Here is a 20,508-nt window from a genome sequence, read left to right as displayed (position 1 = left end):
AAAATAATTGCTAGCCTCCTTGTCAAGACAAGTATACACAATGTTAGCAACTTATTACTTTCTCTGACATTTCAACAAAAGACGTATCTCATCTCTTAGCTATAAACCAGTGATGGTGAACCTTTTTTCCCTCGGGTGCCAAATAAGTGTTCGCGTGCACTATCATGCATGCGCGAGTGCCCACACCTGTAATTCAATGCCTGGGGAGGGCGAAAACAGCTTCCCCCACCCCCAGGAGGACCTCTGGAGGCCAGAACTGGCCTGTTTACCAACTTCTGGTGGGCCCAGTAGGGTCGTGTTTCACCCTCCCCAAGCTCCAAAGGCTTCCCTGCAGTCAGGGGAGGGTAAAAACACTCTCCCCCATGCTATGCCAGGCTTCACGTTACGAGCCCCCAATTAAGTCCAAAGTAGAAATTCAAACACACAGGGTTGCAAAGTAAACAAAGTTGGTTTATCAAAAGGAAAATATTGTCCAAACGCACTTTTAATCAGCCAAAGTGCTCTCCCACACCCCACAAGCCTTGAATGCTGTAAAAAACATAAAGCAAAAGCAAAGCAGATAAAAGGCAGCTGTGAAGACGTCACAGCCGCCCCCCTTCAAGAGTCTTCATGCTGTACTTAACTGCGAATTGTTCCACAAAGTCCTTGAAAAATCCTGAAGCAGTTCACAAACGTCTTTGTAAATCCTGAAACAAACCACAAGTCTCTCTCTCACAAAACGGATAATCTCCCACACTGAGAGGCAACAACGCTGTTAATTTATCAGCAGCCCCATTAGCTTAATTTCCCCAGCCATAGGTGTTCTCCCTTATTTCCTATAATACTTGCGCAGTTGTTCCTTCCTTGACATCAACCTGCGTCTGCGAGCATCTATGAATACCACCTCTTCCGAATCTAACGATGATGATGACGGTTCACTAATGGGATAATTAGCTAATGTGCTGCCTGTAATTACCTCCTCATCCGATCCTGCTTCACTCCCAGAATCTTCCCCTGACACAGACGCTTCACTGTCTGAAGCTATTGGCAGTAAAACCGGCCTCTGATAATGTGAGGATTCTCCCACACCAACCCCCACAGTCCTCGGAGCAGGCGCTGGCCCAGAGCCAACCACAACACCCCATCCCCCAGAGGCTCTCTGGAAGCCAAAAATGCCTCTCAGAGCCTCTGTGTGAGCCAAAAATCAGCTGGCTGGCACACACATGCACATTGGTGCTGAGCTAGGGCAACAGCTCGCGTGCCAGCAGATATGGCTCCGCGTGCCACCTGTGGCACCCGTGCCATAGGTTCGCCATCACTGTTTTAGACAAATTATAAAGTCTCATCATTCAGTTCTAATCAGCAAAAGTTGATCAAGGATTACCAGTTTTATTTTTTTTAAATGTATTTTTATTTATTTAGTTAGTTAGTTATTTAGTTAGTTAGTTAGTTAGTTAGTCCAATACAAATTGAAAGTTAAAGAGAATAAAAACATGTAGTAGTAAATATCAGGGAAGGGATAGAAGAAGAGATATGAGAATAGAATACATCAATGAAGAGTAGAGGAAAGGATATATGAATGGGAGAAAAGATATATGAAATATAGGAGAGACAATTGGACAGGGATGGAAGGCACACTACTGCACTTATGCTTTCCCCTTACTAACCTCTAAGGAATCTGGAGAGGTCAACCATGGAAAGTCTAAGGGAAAAATGTTGGGGGTTGACACCACGGAGTCTGGTAATGAGTTCCACGCTTCAACAACTCGATTGCTGAAGTCATATTTTTTACAGTCAAGTTTGGAGCGGTTGACATTAAGTTTGAACCTGTTGCGTACTCTTGTGTTGTTACGGTTGAAGCTGAAGTAGGTGTTGACAGGCAGGATGTTGCAGCACATGATCTTGTGGGCAATACTTAGATCACGTTTACTTAAAGATAAGTAATATCTTCTGATATTGGGACTCAGTGAGGGCGTTTTCTGCATCTGAATGTTAGGAGATTAAGGTCAGACAAGAGGAAGGGATTTCTTTACAAGCAGTCCACCTTTTAAACTTGCGGAGTTCAGTGTCGCAAGATCCAATAATGGCTTTAAAGGTGGATCAAGCAAATCCATGATTAAGGCTACTAATGGACATAGATTATTTTCAGGAATAGCGAAGGCACCAGCTGATGGAAGGCATACATATGAAAGTGCTCTAGTAGAAGAGCCCATGTGGGTTTATTTAGTGTCTATTTAGCCACTTGAATTATTATTGTTATAGGGGTAACTATATAGTTACTGTCTTCTGAGTTGCAGCTTTGAGGATTTCATACAGTTCAGGTGGGGGGAAAGAACAGACAGAAAACTAACCATTATTATTATTATTTATTAGATTTGTATGCCGTCCTTCTCCGAAGGCTCGGGGCGGCTCACAACAATAAAAACAATATTATAACAAAACAAATATTAACATAGAAACATAGAAACATAGAAACATAGAAACATAGAAACATAGAAACATAGAAACATAGAAACATAGAAACATAGAAACATAGAAACATAGAAACATAGAAACATAGAAACATAGAAACATAGAAACATAGAAACATAGAAACAGAAACATAGAAACACAGAAACACAGAAACACAGAAACTTAGAAACTTAGAAACTTAGAAAAATAGAAACTTAGAAACTTAGAAACATAGAACCTTAGAACCTTAGAAACATAGAACCTTAGAAACTTAGAAACTTAGAAACATAGAAGTCTGACGGCAGAAAAAGACCTCATGGTCCATCTAGTCTGCCCTTATACTATTTTCTGTATTTTATCTTAGGATGGATATATGTTTATCCCAAGCATGTTTAAATTCAGTTACTGTGGATTTATCTACCACGTCTGCTGGAAGTTTGTTCCAAGGATCTACTACTCTTTCAGTAAAATAAAAATGAACATACCTGTATCTTCATAAGTTTTTGTTGTGGTTGGCTCTTGGCCAGCTCCTGCAATGAGGAATTTGGACGTTGCTTCAGGGGAATTCTCAGGTTCACAGAGATGTGTGTTATTGCCAGCAGATAATGATAGTGAAGATTCATTGCCAAGGACAGGCAGTGGGGGTGAGGAATGAGACAAAGAGATGGGTGCAGCCAGCCCATCAGTTATTGCTCCCGTTAGTGAGACATCAGACTCGGAGGAAGATCCGCTTGTAGATGCCCATGTGTGCAGGCTCATGGCAAGAAGGGACCAGCTGCGTAAGCATTGTCAAAGATAAGGGAGAACACCTGATGCTGAGGCGATTAGGTTAATGTGTTTGGTGATAAATTACGGGTGTTGGGAACTGTGAATGTGGGCGTTTATCCATTGGAGAAAGACCATTGCTACTGTTTGGATTATTCCAGGACTTCTACTGACTTTTGGACACTTCACAGTTAAATAGCTCTTGTGGACTCATTGAAGGGGGTGGCTGTGAAGATTCACAGCTGGCTTAATTGCTCGCTTATTTTGTCTTTTGCCGCATTCCAGGACTGTTATCTGGGTGAGAGAAATTTGGCTCTGTTTAGAGTGTGTGCTCCCAAAACTGTTTGCATAAACTACTTTCATTTCATCTGTGTGTGTGTTTGAATTTGCATTGCTAACTCACTGGGGGCTATTAGTGAAGGGCTCGGCACAACAGATTTAACCTCCAGACCCCCTATCATCTGGTCTCTACACGCTTCCTAGAGCCTCGTGATCTTTTTTGTGTCTTGCGGCTAAAACTAGAGGCCGTGTTCCAAGTATGGCAGTCCAGAACGGTATTATCACTTCCTGTAATCTTGATACCCTCTGATGAACCACATTCGCTTTTTTAGCAGTTGCTGACTCACATTCAAGGAGTGACCTATTAGGTCCTCTAGATCTTTTGCACAGTTACTTACCATCCATCCTATGCCTGTGCATTTGCCTTTTCTTATCTAAATGTAAGATTTTACTTTTCTCATCCCTGAATTGTATCTGTTGAGCTTCCTTTTCTGAAATATTAAAGATTCCCCCCTTCCCCTGCTTTATGTCATCTGCAATTCTGATGACCTTCCCAAACCTGATCTTATCGAGAAAATGAGATTGGCCTTTCCAGTCTGCTGGTCGTGTGCCCAGATCAGAAATAGGCTTCGATCCTGAAGACTGCTGGTCTTTGAAATACCTACTATGGCTTAGAAACATAGAAACATAGAAGTCTGACGGTAGAAAAAGACCTCATGGTCCATCTAGTCTGCCCTTATACTATTTCCTGTATTTTATCTTAGGATGGATATATGTTTATCCCAAGCATGTTTAAATTCAGTTACTGTGGATTTATCTACCACGTCTGCTGGAAGTTTGTTCCAAGGATCTATTTATTTGTATTTGTATTTATTTAGATTTGTATGCCGCCCCTCTCCGCAGACTCGGGGCGGCTCCCAACAAAGTGAAAAACAATTTATAACAAATCTAAATTTCTACTAAAAACATTTTAAAAACCCCATTTTCTAAACACACATACATACACACACACATACCATTCATAAATTGTATATGCCCGGGGGAGATGTCTCAGTTCCCCCATGCCTGACGACACAGGTGGGTCTTAAGGAGCTTACGAAGGGCAAGGAGAGTAGGGGCAGTTCTAATCTCCGGGGGAAGTTGGTTCCAGAGGGCCGGGGCCGCCACAGAGAAGGCTCTTCCCCTGGGGCCCACCAACCGACATTGTTTAGTTGACGGGACCCGGAGAAGGCCCACTCTGTGGGACCTAATCGGTCGCTGGGATTCGTGCGGCAGCAGGCAGTCTCGGAGATATTCTGGTCCAGTGCCATGAAGGGCTTTAAAGGTCATAACCAACACTTTGAATTGTGACCGGAAATTGATCGGCAACCAATGCAGACTGCGGAGTGTTGGTAAAACATGGGCATACTTAGGGAAGCCCATGACTGCTCTCGCAGCTGCATTCTGCACAATCTGAAGTTTCCGAACACTTTTCAAAGGTAGCCCCATGTAGAGAGCATTACAGTAGTCGAACCTCGAGGTGATGAGGGCATGAGTGACTACTACTCTTTCAGTCAAATAATATTTTCTCATGTTGCTTTTGATCTTTCCCCCAACTAACCTCAGATTGTGCCCCCTTGTTCTTGTGTTCACCTTCCTATTAAAAACACTTCCCTCCTGGATCAAAAGCAACATGAGAAAATATTATTTGACTGAAAGAGTAGTAGATCCTTGGAACAAACTTCCAGCAGACGTGGTTGGTAAATCCACAGGCACTGAATTTAAACATGCCTGGGATAAACATAGATCCACCCTAAGATAAAATACAGGAAATAGTATAAGGGCAGACTAGATAGAAACATAGAAACATAGAAGTCTGATGGCAGAAAAAGACCTCATGGTCCATCTAGTCTGCCCTTATACTATTTTCTGTATTTTATCTTAGGATGGATCTATGTTTATCCCAGGCATGTTTAAATTCAGTTACTGTGGATTTACCAACCACGTCTGCTGGAAGTTTGTTCCAAGGATCTACTACTCTTTCAGTCAAATAATATTTTCTCATGTTGCTTTTGATCTTTCCCCCAACTCACTTCAGATTGTGCCCCCTTGTTCTTGGGTTCACTTTCCTATTGCATTGTCAAAACCCTATTAGTAGTTGTACCTATTCTTTTGGATCTATTCTAAGCTGCCGAGTCTATTTGGCAAAGTTCAGCTTCAACACCACCTGTTTTCACAAACTACCTATCCTAGGTCTAAAAGAGGACAGCAGAAATTTTATTTGCCTACATGGCATTGGGCCAGAATGCACCCGGAACCGCCTTCTACCGCACAAATCCCAGCGGCCGATAAGGTCCCACAGAGTTGGCCTTCTCCGGGTCCAGTCGACCAAACAATGTCGTTTGGCGGGCCCCAGGGGAAGAGCCTTCTCTGTGGCGGCCCCGGCCCTCTGGAATCAACTCCCCCCAGAGATTAGAATGGCCCCCACCCTCCTTGTCTTTCGCAAATTACTCAAGACCCACCTTTGTCGCCAGGCATGGGGGAGTTAGGATATTCCTTCCCCTAGGCCATTATAAGTTATGTATGGTATGTTTGTGTGTATGTCTGGTTTTTTATAATAAGGGTTTTTAGTTGTTTTATTAAATTGGATTGTTACATGTTGTTTTTTTATCATTGTTGTTAGCCGCCCCGAGTCTGCGGAGAGGGGCGGCATACAAATCCAATAAAATAATAATAATAATAATAATAATAATAATAATAATAATAATAATAATAATTTCTCAGCAAATCTTTATGGTGGAGGAGACCGTGTAAATCTAGGTCAATCTCACTTTGCCTAGGTAGTTCATAAGGGAGAGAAACTGGGTGCACTCCAGCATCTTTCTACAACTGTCATTTCAGTGGTTATGAGAAAAAACTATACCCGGGAAGATTGCTTTCCACCAAAAGGGCACTAAAAAGAATTTTAAAAGATGCTAGTTCAGGTCAGTGGTGAAATCTAAAAATTTTCTCTACCAGTTCTGTGGGAGTGACTTGGTGGTCATGTGACCAGGTGGGAGTGGCTTGGTTAGGTGACCAGGTGGGAGTGGCTTGGTGGTCATGTGACCAGGTGGGAGTGGCTTGGTTATGTGACCAGCTGGGAGTGGCTTGGTGGTCATGTGACTGGGTGGCATGGCGTCAAAAACCAACTATCACACGTTACACAAAAATAACACAAAACCTACACAACTGACTCACACACAATGCAAGAGCAGCTGGACTACACACAAAATGACCCCTGCAACAAGCAGGAACCTCGGGGTCATCGTTCAGGTCAAATAGGTAGTAAAAAATGCTTTGAAAAGTTAAAAAAAAATCAGCTATGGTGATGGTTGGAACCTTTTTTCAACTTTTGAAAAACATTTTTCACTATTGATCCTTTGTCCTTTGGTTGCTGGGATGTGTCCAGCAAGGATTGCCCTTGCTGCCTGGGGCTTAGGATGTCAACAGGGCCTGGCAGTCTTTAGGGAGCTGGATGGACTTTGGGACTCTTTCTGGCCCAGTCCCAAGTTCTGAAGGTTACCTAAAGCAGTGTTTCCCAACCTTGGCAACTTCAAGATATTTGGACTTCAACTCCCAGAATTCCCCAGCCAGCGAATGCTGGCTGGGGGATTCTGGGAGTTGAAGTCCAAATATCTTCAAGCTGCCAAGGTTGGGAAACACTGACTTAAAGGATCAGTTGAAGTTCTGTTTTTCTAAGGGGTGTTAATAAGTGCACTTTTGTGCCTAATGTCCTTGTCCTACTGTCTTATTATCCTTTCTATTACTACGTTCTACTTATGTTAATATGTACTATAATACTATACTTGTTTGACAAATAAATAAATAAAACTGCCTGGCATGTTTTTGCTACGGCAAAAAATCAAATTCAGTAAAATGTCAAAAAAAAAAGAAGAGAGATGTTTCTTAGACTGTTTCTTCCAACCAAATAATAAGAAAACGTTCTCAGTTGTTGCATCAAAAATCTCCATTTTTCTCCCCACAAAGTTTCCAACAGCCCCAAAAGCTCCTCCGTGTCAGCTGGACCGCCTGTCTACCTGGACTTGGCTTACATCCCTAACCACTGCAGTGGGAAGAACGCGGACCAGGAGTTCTTCAAGAAAGTCCGAGCGTCTTACTACGTGGTCAGTGGGAACGACCCCAGTGGTGGGGAGCCCAGTCGGGCCGTCCTGGATGCCTTGTTGGAGGGGAAAGCCCAGTGGGGGGAGAATCTCCAGGTAGGTGGCTGGCTGGCCCCCCTTTCCTTGGGACTGAGGATAGGGGCAGAATGTTGGGGCAGTCCCCAGCATTTATTTTTTATTATTATTATTATTATTATTATTATTATTATTATTATTAATAGAAAAAACAATTGACTCTTCTGCTGCCCCAGCTTTTCTGGATTCTCAAAGGCAAACATTATTATTATTATTATTATTATTATTATTATTATTATTAATTAAATTTGTATGCCGCCCCTCTCCGTAGACTTGGGGCGGCTCACAACAGTAATAGAAAAAACAATGTACAATACAAATCTAATAATTAAAACTAAAAACCCATAATTTAACACAACATGAACACAACATACCATACATAAACATTATAGGCCTGGGGAAGTTATTTCAGTTTCCCCATGCCTGACGGCAGAGGTGGGTTTTAAGGAGCTTACGAAAGGCCAGGAGGGTGGGGGCAGTTCTAATCTCAGGGGGGGAGCTGGTTCCAGAGGGTCGGGGCCGCCACAGAGAAGGCTCTTCCCCTGGGACCCGCCAAATGACATTGTTTAGTCGATGGGACCCAGAGAAGACCCACTCTGTGGGACCTAATTAGTTGCTGGGATTTGTGCGGCAGAAGGCGGTCCCGGAGATATTCTGGTCCAATGCCATGAAGAGATTTATAGGTCATAACCAACACTTTGAATTGTGACCGGAAATTGATCGGCAACCAATGCAGACTGCGGAGTGTTGGAGTAACATGGGCATACCTTGGGAAGCCCATGATTGCTCTCGCAGCTGCATTCTGCACCATCTGAAGTTTCCGAACACTTTTCAAAGGTAGCCCTCATGCGGTGCCCATATCTTTAAAAAAAAAATTTTTTTTTTATTATATAAACATTAAAATAAGGCAGTGCATAATCCATCCTTTTTTGACATACGTATTTGTTTGTTCAAATATTGTACTTAAGTCTTATAAGACAGACATCACAACATAACACAAACATATGCCCCCTCACCTGAACTGTTATCAAAAATTTCAGAAATTTCTTTCTGAAATTTTACGGCCTGTGACATCAGTGGTCATTCTACAGTTATTCTACGGTTTTATATATGATCAAAGTCAGATTATTGCTATGTATCATGATTTTGTAAATATAATTGATTCTAGGAACATAAGGTTTTTATTTACAGCTATTATCTCTTCTCTTATCCACCCAGATATAAAATTTTCCCCAAATTTCATAATAACATGATTCATCTTTATTTTTCATCTCTTGTGTCAATTTATCCAGTCGTAAATCTTCTTAATCATTTCTCTCTATGACGGTGTTTCTTATTTTTTCCAGTTTTCCGCTATGGTTATCCTGGTTGCCATAATTATGTGTTGAATCAAGTAATAATACACCTTTTTTTATTTTCAGATCTATTATGCCCAAAAGAAATGCCTCTGGTTTTAATTTAAGTTTTAATTTGGTCATTTCAGAAATCCATAGGCTTACTTTATTCCATATATTTTTTGTTTGGGGGCACGTCCACCAGATGTGAAAAAATGTTCCATTTTTATTTCTACATCTCCAACAGTCTGGTTTTAAATTGGGATATATTTTTGCTAGCCTAGCTGGTGCAAAATGCCATCTGTAAAACATTTTTTGAATATTCTCTTTACATGAAATAGATTTTGTCATTTTATAATTTTTCCATATTGAGTCCTGGCATTGGACCCAGAGTACCTCCGGAACCGCCTGCTACCGCACGAATCCCAGCGACCGATAAGGTCCCACAGAGTTATCATTCTCCGGGTCCCATCGACCAAACAATGTTGTTTGGCGGGCACCAGGGGAAGAGCCTTCTCTGTGGCAGCCCCGGCCCTCTGGAATCAACTCCCCCCGGAGATTAGAACTGCCCCCACACTCCTTGTCTTTCATAAATTACTCAAGACCCGTCTATACCAGTGGTCCCCAACGTTTTTTCCACCAGGGACCAGTTTCAGCAAGACAATTTTTCTATGGCCCAGTGGGGGCGGAAAGGGGCGTGGTTGGGGGCGGGATTAAGCATGGGGTGCTGGTCCTCCCCGCCCCTCTTTCCCGCCATCGTCCTGTGGCTGGCAGAACCTGCCTCCCAAGCCCTCTTGCCCAGCGGGAGCTAAGCGCTGGAGAGAGCGGGTCAGGCTGGCCCTCCTGCCTCCCCCCAGCCAAAAACGCAAAAGCGCCCCATGGCAGAAGCCAAAAGAGGCTTGAGCCTCTCGGTCCTTCCCGCCCCTCTGTCCCATCCATCGTCCTGTGGCCGGCAGAACCTGCCTCCCCAGGCCTCTTGCCCGGCGGGAGGCGAAGCGCTGGAGGGAGGGGGTGGTGGCATGAGGGCCGGCAGCTTCTGACTCCACGGACCGGTGCAACATGCCCCGCGGCCCAGTACTGGTCCGCGGCCCGGTGGTTGGGGACCCCTGGTCTATACCCCCAGGCTTTTTTTTAATATTTATGTTTATTTTATTTATTAATTAATTATTTATTTATTTATTAGATTTGTATGCCGCCCCTCTCCGTAGACTCGGGGCGGCTCACAACAATAACAAGAACAATGTAAGAACAAATCTCATAATATAAAAAACGCTAAAAACCCCATTATTAACAGCAAACATACACACAAAAAATACCATGTATAAACTGTATAGGTCCGGGGGAGATATCTCAGTTCCCCCATGCCTGACGGCAGAGATGGGCCTTAAGAACTTTACGAAAGGCAAGGAGGGTGGGGGCAGTTCTAATCTCCGGGGGGAGCTGGTTCCAGAGGGTCGGGCCCCCCACAGAGAAGGCTCTTCTCCTGGGTCCCACCAAACGACATTGTTTAATCGACGGGACCCAGAGAAGGCCAACTCTGTGGGACCTAACCGGTCGCTGGGATTCGTGCGGTATGTATATATTGTTTGCTTTTTTAATTATGATAGGGTTTTATGTGCTTTTTAATATTAGATTTGTTTTCACTGGAATATTGTTTTTATTATTGTTGTGAGCCGCCCGGAGTCATTGGAGAGGGGCGGCATACAAATCTAATTGGATTGAATTGAATACTGTTGTAAACAAATACAGTGATACCTTGTCTTACAAACTTAATTGGTTCCGGGACGAGGTTCTTAAGGTGAAAAGTTTGTAAGATGAAACAATGTTTCCCATAGGAATCAATGGAAAAGCGATTAATGCGTGCAAGCCCAAAATTCACCCCTTTTGCCAGCCGAAGCACTCGTTTTTGCACTGCTGGGATTCCTCTGAGGCTCCCCTCCATGGGAAACCCCACCTCCGGACTTCTGTGTTTTTGTGATGCTGCAGGGGAATCCCAGAATCGCAAAAACGGGCGCTTCGCTGGCAACGGAAGTCCAGAGGTGGGGTTTCCCAGCAAAGGGAGCATCAGTGAAATCGCAGCATCACAAAAACACCAAAGTCCTTGAAACTCCACCTCCGGACCTCTGTGTTTTTGCAATGCTGCGATTTCACTGAGGCTCCCCTCGCTGGGAAAACCCACCTCTGGACTTCTGTTGCCAGCGAAGCGCCCATTTTTGCGCTGCTGGGATTCCCCTGTTGGGATTCCCCTGAAGCATTACAAAAACATGGAAGTCTGGAGGTGGGGTTTCCCATGGAGGGGAGCCTCAGGGAAATCCCAGCAGTGCAAAAACGGGTGCTTCGCTGGCAACGGAAGTCCAGAGGCGGGGCATCCCAGCGGCGGCAGTGGGTTTGTAAAGTGAAAATAGTTTGTAAGAAGAGGCAAAAAAATCTTAAACCCCGGGTTTGTATCTCGAAAAGTTTGTATGACGAGGCGTTTGTAAGACAAGGTATCACTGTATTATGTCCCACATTTTTTGCCCAACTGATCGTTTTTCCCTTAACGATCTCCGTTTCCATTTTATATTTGATCAAAAAGTTATGTATTCTAGTTGTGCCCATACCTATCGTTTCCCCAGGTGACGCTAATCCCAACGCACGACACAGAGGTGACGCGGGAATGGTACCAGCAGACGCACGAGAAGCAGCAGGAGCTGAGGATTATGGTCTTGGCCAGCAGCAGCACCGTGGTGATGCAGGACGAGTCGTTCCCTGCCTGCAAGATCGAGTTCTGAGGCCCGGGCCTCCCTTCCTCTCCTTCCCCCTCCCACGCAGCACTTGGAAGACCCACCTGCTCCACACCGCTTGATTCGTGGCCTCTCCTGAGCATCAGCTGGACTCAGCAGGAGCAGCCCTCCACGTCCGTGTGTGGCCCTTGCTTGCCAGAGCCCCCCCGAGGCCCGCCCCACACGCCCGGGTACGTGGGCAGAGTGGCCCCACCACCTGTCTGCCCTCCCTGGAATTGCGCCCAAGGAGTTTGGCTCTCCCTCGATCCGGTCTGCCTGCCTGCCCCGTCTTTGCCCTGTTCCTTCTCATCCCGTGGCTGACCGCCCTCCTGCTGCATCCGTGGCTCCATCTTGGGCGACCTTGGGAGGGAATGTTGGGGTGGGGGGACGACAGAGGCCAGCAAGGAGGTGGCCACAAGACCCTGAGCTGGACAGAAGAGTCCATCGCAAGAGAACGGACCTCAAGTGGCAACCGCAGATCCTTCACAGAGAGGTGGTGCAACCCACCTTCCCCTCCGCGGCACAATCATTGGAACGGGGGGAGATTTCCTGTGGCGGTCTGGGCCCAGGCTGCCCTCCTGTGCCCTTGTCCAAGGGGCTGAGGCTGAGAGGGTGCCTACCACTCCGCCCGCGGCTCTCCTCCTCTCAAGGGCCCAGCTGAAGGCCAAACCTCGCGCTTCCGGTCAGCGCATCCATGCCAAGCTCTCTGTGCCCAGGATGGGCTGGCGGCTGAGGCCGCTGGCATTGGGAGCCGCCCGGTGCAGTGCTGAGCAGGTTGCAAGGAAGCCTCCCTTTGTCCTCTGCAGGTGTAGGTCAGCTTGGATGAACCAGGTGATACCTGGTGCCCTTCAAAGGAGAAGGCGGATAAGGAGAAAGAGAGCAGCGCTCTTTTGGTGTCCGGTTATGATTTAATTTATTAATTTTTAATGACAGGTGTATTTTTTTTTCCTTGTACAGGTGTAGTTGTTTTGCATTTGTGTTTAAAACCTTTTGACTTTCATCGTAGGCTCTTAAGTCCCAGGTCACAGGGTACTCCCCCTCTCTCAATGCTGCAAACTGGCAGAGGACGAAGAGTTACCCCTCCCTCCACCCCTTGGGTAACACACGTTGGCATCCTTCGGTCAGCGGGAGCCCCGGTCAGCCTGGTCCCGACTGAAGGGAGATGCATGCCCACTTTTGGGGTTCTCGTGGCTTGACCCGCTGCCCTTCTGACTGGCGTTTAGCTGGCAGGCCAAGGGTACGTCTGTAGTTAGACGAGTGAATGTACTGACCCACTTACGAATGTGTCTTTAAGAGTCCGAAGCTGGCTGGGGGGGAGGAGGGGGGAGGGGGGGAGGCCAAGAACTCTTCCTTCCTCTTAGGCAGTGCAGGGGCTCTGTCCCTTCTGCTCCTCCTCTTCCTCATATAGCCCCTGCCTGAGAGTCACTCCAACGTTTTGTCATTTTAACGCAAGCTTCAGCCGTCTCCCCCGGCCCATTTTACGGCAAAGTAATGTATAAAGGCGATTGTTCCTCCTTAGCCACGAGAACCAATTGGGCCACTCGAGGAGGACAATGCCGCTTCTGCTGTTCCCGCATGCGGCCGTTAGTACCAGGGCACTCCTGCCCCACTGACCCATTCGGCCTCGTGGCGAAGACGGACAACCCTCCGCCCCTCTGCTGGGTCTGGTGGGAGCCTCCCCTGAACAGCACAGCCCTCCTCTGCCCCACTCCCCCGTCCGATCCGCCCCCCTCCGACGTCTCGCCTGCCTCCATTTCTGTGTGCAATACGCTGTAATGCTAACGACCACCAAGGGATGGGTCTATGCTGACCAATAAAAGCAACATTAACCACATGGTCTGTGTGAGGCTCTCCCTCCGGCGCGATGGCGATGGCAAGGCCAAGAAAGCCGTTTTGGCCCAGCAAGACACGGCTTCAGTCAGGAAAGTGGCCGGCCAACGAGAATGGCCAGAGTGACCCCGTGGCCACTGCTTTCATCCAGCCACACAGATGGGCACGCTAAGAGTTAGAAAGATGAAAAAGCCAAGGTGGGTCCTGAATGGGCTGGGCCCAGGGGTGGGCAGTAGACGGGACGGGGTGGGACGCAGTACCACCGGCGGAAATGAAGCTGCATACAAAGCTCCAGTTGACCGGCGACAGTAACTTCCTGGATTACCAGTCTCAGCTCGGCTCTCCTTTCCCCCCCCTGCTATTGCTGCTGTGTGCTCCTTGCTTTTTTCCTCTTTCCTCCTTCCTGGCCTCGGACGAGCTTCCCTCTCTCCTGCCCGGCTCCCCTCCAGCCTCACGTAGCCACCTCCCAAGGCCAGGAGAGCCACACTATGCCGAAGCAGTTTGGGCTGCGGTCTTTTTCCCCTTGCGAAGCCCTCATTGTGCCCACAGCAGAGATGAAAAAGCACCGTGCGGCAATAACAGTTCACTTGAACGATGATGATCGTTCAAGCCACCCCCACCTGGTCACATGGCCGGCAAGCCACTCCTACCCAGTCACATGACCATTGAGCCACACCCACAAAACAAGCCACACCCACAATGTGGCAGTAAAAATTTTGGCTGCCCGTTACTGGCTGGGCCCCAACAAATCGCAGCAAAGTGCATTTTTAATTCCAGCCGTCTGTTCCCCCCTTTGTGCAACTCGGTCAGAGATCTCAGCACACCACCATTCCTAGCAAGCCCAGCCCCAGCCCCACTGGAGGCCTTGGCAGATTAACGGTCATCTCAGCACCCAGGAGCCTGCCTGTCCATAGAGCCCCTCGCTTGACCTCCCTCTGGTGCCCCCCACCCTCCATTCTTCCCCTTCTGCTGCCTTAGCGCCTTCAGCAAGAAAGGTTATAAAGCTTTCCCCTCCCTCCCCCCCTCCTGTTTGCCTGGCCAGGGGGACCAGCATCACCAAAGGACACTGCCTTGCCTGGCACCAGAAGGGTCTCCGGCTTGAGAGGACACCCACAAGCATCTCTCCAATCTGTGGTCCCTCCTGGCCTGCAGAGGCCCCTGGGCTGCCTCCAGGAAGGTGCCACTGACCGCACGGTTGCTGTGGCCCAAGCGTGGTCTGTTCAGCAATCCACCTTTAACTCGCTCCCTCTGCCTCCTTCGACCCAAATGGTCTCCTGAAAAGGGACCACCAGAATGACCACACCAGGCTTGGAAAAGCCGCCTGTCCGGAGCCCTTTCCAGCCATTGGCCGAGAACCCAAGAGGGGATACTCGGCCGTCCATTCAAACTGAAGCTGCTTTGCCTTCCTCCAGGCTGGAGCCCCTCCTGTGCCCACCTGCCTCTCCACTGTTTCCTTTCCATGGAGAGACCCCTGTGTCCTTGGAGCATGTGGGAAGGTCAATAGCCCTCGGTGCCTGGACACTCTCCCCCGGCAAGCCTCCCCAGAACCTCCCCTCGACTTCAGTGGGGGCTTTCCCTTCTGCCAGGCTTCTGGGGCACAGCGGGAGGGGGTCAGATTCTGAAGCCCATCTGGGCAAATAGAATTAGAATTACTTTATTGTCCAAGTGTGATTGGACACACAAGGAATTTGTCTTGGTGCAGATGCTCTCAGTGTACATAAAAGAAAATATACATTTGTCAAGAATGCCAAGAGGCACAACACTTAATGATTGATTGACGTAGGGGTCAAACAAGAAAATGGCATCAACTGGCTCTCCCTCCTGGTGATTTGTAGAAATCGGGCAGCCTTTTGGACAGTCCCTGGTCAAGCCCTGCTCTTCAACCTCCTCCCCTCCCCTGACTCTCCAGGGTTCCACCAACTCCTTCAAGATATACTGCTCCTGCCCAGGGAGGCTCTGCTCTTGGGCCCCTTTTCCACACCCCTCCCCTGCCTCCCCAGAGAAGGAGAACCCCGTCCAGTGAGGCTCTGGGTCTCAATCCAGTAGAGAATCGTGTTTTACTACAGATTGTACCTACAGCACAAGGACTTAGCGAGAGTGTCATAATTCAGAAAGAGAGAAACACAAAAACCTGAACCACCAACACTTTGGACATGACCCCTGACCCCCTCCCTCTCCCCCCCAACCATCGATGCAAAGAATATATTACTATTTGCATTTGGCAACACACATACACACATACACCCAGCAACTGATTTGTGTATTTCTAAGAAAACCTGGTTCACTTGGTGATTCCAGCCAGGCTGGAAAGGGGCGTCAGGGGGCCAGTCTGCTTTTTGGGCCAGTCCAAAGCCCAAAGCCACATCGATCCCTGCTTCAGTGGCCGCCCCAGAGCCCCACGGAGTGCAGAGACCCCCACACGGGCTGCTCCCAAAGGAAGCTTCCTCGACTCCCCTGGGGCAACACAGCTCCACGCCGGAGTCTTCGCCACTTGTGGCTCTTGCTGGTCGGGTGGCTGCCAGGTGCCACCGAGGAGTTCTGCCTTCTCTCCCCAGGCAAGGGGCTTCTTAAGCATGGCCCCTCACACCTCTTGGCTGTCCGGCCCGCCTGGGTCTGGCTCTGGGCCCCTCCGGCCCGACGGCTGCCCCTCCTCTGATTGCTCCTCCCGCTCGGCCAGAGCCTCCTCCAGACGGTTTTGTTCCAGCCCTGCCGTCTCCTCACTAACGGCTAGGAGCTCCCCCCAAGGGACGAAGCCCTGCAGGACCTCATCTTCCAGCTTCTCCCTGGGGGGCTGGTCGCTAGGCTGGTCGTCGTGGAAGCAGCTGGCCAAAGGAGGCAAGGATGCCACGAAGCCTTCGCCAGAGGCCACACCGGACGGGCTGCTGCCCTCTGCAAGGAAAACAGAAGGGAGGCTGTGATTGGTCAGGTCCTTGGTGAGCACCCCAGGAAGCAGCACCTTCAGCGGAGAGGCAGTCCGGTGCCCCCCAAGATCACCAATCTCCCCCCACCCCCCGCATGGACAGCCCTGCTTCCTGCTCCTGTATTGGTTGCCCAAGTCCTCTCTGCTGCACAGGAGACGCTTACCGGAATCTAAGTGTTGCCCACAAGATCATATGCTGCAACGTTCTACCTGTCAATGACTACTTCAGCTTCAACCACAACAACACAAGAGCAACAGATTCAAACTTAATATTAACCGCTCCAAACTTGACTGTAAAAAATATGACTTCAGCAACCGAGTTGTCGAAGCGTGGAACTCATTACCGGACTCAGTAGTGTCAACCCCTAACCCCCAACGTTTTTCCCTTAGACTCTCCACGATTGACCTCTCCAGGTTCCTCAGAGGTCAGTAAGGGGCGTGCATAAGTGCACCAGTGTGCCTTCCGTCCCCTGTCCAATTGTCTCTCCTTATCTCATTTATCTTTTCTTCCTTTCAAATATGTTCACCTATACTTTTATATCTTTTCCTCTATTCTTTTCTTGACTTATATTATTACATATCTTTCTCTTCAATGTGTATTGTGTATTGTACTAAATAAATAAATAAATAAATAAATAAATAAATCTGGCATCATTGCCCCCCTTCAGTCCCCTCAGCCAGCCACCGACGCCCCCCCCCCCCCGGGCGAGCCTCAGGTGGGCTGCCCCACCTTCCTGCCTTTCTTCCCCATTCTCTAGCACAGTGTTTTTCAACCAGTGTGCCGGGGCACACTAGTGTGCCGCGAGACATGGTCAGGTGTGCCGCGAAGCTCAGAGAGAAAAAAAGCAAGAGAGAGAAAAAAAGAGAAAGAAAGCAAGAGAGAGAGAAAGCAAGAGAGAAAGAAAGCAAGAGAGAGAGAGAAAGAAAGCAAGAGAGAGAGAGAAAGAAAGCAAGAGAGAGAGAGCGCGAGAGAGATAGAAAGAGAACAAGAGAGAGAGAGAAAACAAGAGAGAGAAAGAGAGAGAGAGAGAAAGAGAGGGAGGGAAGGAGAGAGAGAGAAAGACAGAGGGACGTAGGGAGGGAGGGAGAAAGAGAGCAAAAAAGAGAGGAAGGAAGGAAGAGAAAGAAAGAGGGATGGAGAGAGAGAGAAAGAAAGAGGAAGGAAGGGAGAGAAAGAGGGAGGAAGAAATAGAGTGAAGGGGAGGAAGAGAGAGAGAGGGGATTTTTTTGTCCAAACTTTTTTTAGCCGCCGCCCCCTCCCTGCTCAATGTGCCCCACGGTTTCGTAAATGTAAAAAATGTGCCGCGGCTCAAAAAAGGTTGAAAATCACTGCTCTAGCACAGTGTTTCTCAACCTTGGCAACATGAAGATATTTGGACTTCAACTGGCTGGGGAATTCTGGGAGTTGAAGTCCAAATATCTTCAAGTTGCCAAGGTTGAGAAACACTGCTTTAAATGACCGCCATGCTGCTTGTTCTGTCTTGGCTGTCCTGCTGCTTCGGGATCTGTTAGCCAGCAATGCAAGAATTTCAGGGAATCCACCTCATGTATGACTTTCTCGCTGTTCAAGCGCTAGAGGCTGCCTCTGAATTGGATGTGGCGATAGCTGGTCCGCCAAGGGCTGTGATAGGCAGAGGCGCCAAGCGAGCAGGGCTTTGGATTCAGAGCTGCCCAGCCCAGAGGCCCCTCCCTCCCCTCTGCCCCTCCCTCCCAAGGACTTACCTGGGCAGGGCCTCGGCTGGGGGTCAGGGCAGCTCCCAGACAGACGGGTCAGGAAATCGCTGACCTGGCGAAGGGAGAGGCAGTTGTGCAGCGTCTCCAAGGGGTAGATGCTGGGCACCATGGAGCAGCCCTCAAACCCTGCGGGCCAAACACAACAGCGTCAGTGTCGGGGAGCCTCGCCCGCCCGGCCTCCTTCCGTTCCGACCACCCCAAATATCAGCAGCAGTTCAGAGCCTCTCGGGCAGAAGATGCACACACATAAACCCACCCCCCCTCAAAGCAGCAGAGCTGACTTCGCCCCGGGGGCTGCGGGGTGGGTGGGCGGGTGTGCCTCTGCAGTAGAAGCAGTGAGCAAAGCTGCCTCCCAGGCCCCATCGTTTGTGTGGGGGGCTGCTGTCGAGCTGCAAACTGAATGTTTTGGGGCCAGAAACCCTTCGGACAGTCGCGGAAACGCTGCTGCTAGAGCTGGAGCTGGAGCAACATCTGCAGAGGCTCCCAGCCTTGGCCAAACCCTCCTTTGCTGACTTGGTTGGCCTCCGTGCTGTTTCTATTGCTTTGTGCCCTCGGTCCCTGTTTTATGCTAGAGAAAACCTGTTAAGGAGCTTAAACGATGGAGGGCGGCCCTGCTGGGGGGCGAACCGAACCTGCACAATTCGGGTCCGTACTGAATTTTGCAGTGTTCGGTATGCCGAACACGAACCCAAAATTTTTTCAAACTTCGGGCAAAGTTCAGGGTCGTGTTCGGCGTTCGGAGCTTTGACGTCACCGGCAGGTGGCTAAGGACGCCAAGGTGATCACTTCCTGGATTCCATGTAATCCAGGAAGTGATCACCTTGGCGTCCTTAGCCACCTGCCGGTGACGTCAAAGCTCCACCCCCGGAACCTCTTTGTGGGAGGGATTCCCCGTTCGGGTTGGGTTCGGGTTCGGCCAAATTTTGCGTAAAGTTCATCCGAACTTGCCGAACTCGAACAGCGTTGGGTTCGCCGATCACTACTAGTTTGGTTTCCAATTCCTCGTTTTGCTTACTCGTCATGTTCTTAGTCATGAATTTTGTTTTTTTGTTTATTGATTTTTAGGTCTGCTGCCTCTCCATATTCTTCTATTTTTCCTATTAGATATTGTCCTGTCCTGATTGCTTACATATAGAAATATAACCTAACCGCTACTGTTACAGGCCGTACAAACATATAAAGTAAGAACTGTTTTCTTTGGATTACAGTTTGGGCAGGGGGAGGGTTAGGGATAAGTTTTGTCATTTTAGAAACATAGAAACATAGAAGACTGACGGCAGAAAAAGACTTCATGATCCATCTAGTCTGCCCTTATACTATTTTCTGTATTTTATCTTAGGATGGATATATGTTTATTCCAGGCATGTTTAAATTCAGTTACTGTGGATTTACCAACCACGTCTGCTGGAAGTTTGTTCCAAGCATCTACTACTCTTTCAGTAAAATAATAATTTCTCACGTTGCTTTTGATCTTTCCCCCAACTAACTTCAGATTGTGTCCCCTTGTTCTTGTCTTCACTTTCCTATTAAAAACACTTCCCTCCTGAACCTTATTTAACCCTTTGACATATTTAAATGTTTCGATCATGTCCCCCCTTTCTCTTCTGTCCTCCAGACTATAAAGATTGAGTTCATTAAGTCTCTAGCGGTTCTTCTAGAATAAATTACCTCCGGAACCGCCTGCTATCGCACGAATCCCAGCGACCGATAAGGTCCCACAGAGTTGGCCTTCTCCGGGTCCCGTCGACTAAACAATGTCGTTTGGCGGGCCCCAGGGGAAGAGCCTTCTCTGTGGCGGCCCCGGCCCTCTGGAACCAACTCCCTCCAGAGATTAGAACTGCCCCCACCCTCCCTGTCTTTCGTAAACTACTCAAGACTCACTTATACCGCCCGGCATGGGGGAGCTGAGATAGCTCTTGCCCCTAGGCTATTACAAGTTATGCATGGTATGTTTGTGTGTATGTTTGGTTTTATAATAGGGGTTTTAGTTGTTTTTTATTATTGGATTGTACATGTTGTGTTTATTATTGTTGTTAGCCGCCCCGAGTCTGCGGAGAGGGGCGGCATACAAATCCAATAAATTATTATTATTAATTAATTATTATTATTATTATTATTATTATTATAAATACTTCCAGAAAAGCTTCTGTTCTAAGGCAAAGGGCTTCAATACGAATGGTGTCTGTGTGTACAGTTTGTCACACTTTCGCAAGGCAGGAGATCCTCCCCCCTACTCAAAA

General features: G+C 48.0%; 2 protein-coding genes across 4 annotated transcripts in view; one reads left to right on the top strand and one right to left on the bottom strand.

The window, feature by feature from the left end:
- The window catches only part of MAP1A (microtubule associated protein 1A), a 33,971-nt gene extending 20,353 nt beyond the window's left edge, over nucleotides 1-13,618 (top strand). Inside the window, exons 5-6 of the mRNA XM_070762045.1 lie at nucleotides 7,480-7,709; nucleotides 11,638-13,618. Of these exons, the coding sequence (XP_070618146.1) occupies nucleotides 7,480-7,709; nucleotides 11,638-11,793 (386 nt within the window). The 3' untranslated portion in view covers nucleotides 11,794-13,618. The remainder of the gene's footprint in view (nucleotides 1-7,479; nucleotides 7,710-11,637) is intronic.
- A 1,634-nt stretch (nucleotides 13,619-15,252) lies between these two features.
- PPIP5K1 (diphosphoinositol pentakisphosphate kinase 1) overlaps nucleotides 15,253-20,508 on the bottom strand; it is a 40,869-nt gene continuing 35,613 nt past the window's right edge. For all 3 annotated transcript variants that reach the window (XM_070762991.1, XM_070762990.1, XM_070762989.1), the window contains 2 exons: nucleotides 18,257-18,394; nucleotides 15,253-16,503 (listed from right to left, as the gene is read on the bottom strand). In XM_070762991.1, the coding sequence (XP_070619092.1) occupies nucleotides 16,196-16,503; nucleotides 18,257-18,394 (446 nt within the window). In that variant the 3' untranslated portion in view covers nucleotides 15,253-16,195. The remainder of the gene's footprint in view (nucleotides 16,504-18,256; nucleotides 18,395-20,508) is intronic.

This window comes from Erythrolamprus reginae, chromosome 10, assembly GCF_031021105.1.
Source record: "Erythrolamprus reginae isolate rEryReg1 chromosome 10, rEryReg1.hap1, whole genome shotgun sequence".
Classification (NCBI taxonomy): Eukaryota; Metazoa; Chordata; class Lepidosauria; order Squamata; family Dipsadidae; genus Erythrolamprus; species Erythrolamprus reginae.
Note: the sequence above shows the minus strand (reverse complement) of the source record. Positions and strands in the feature narration are given on the sequence as shown.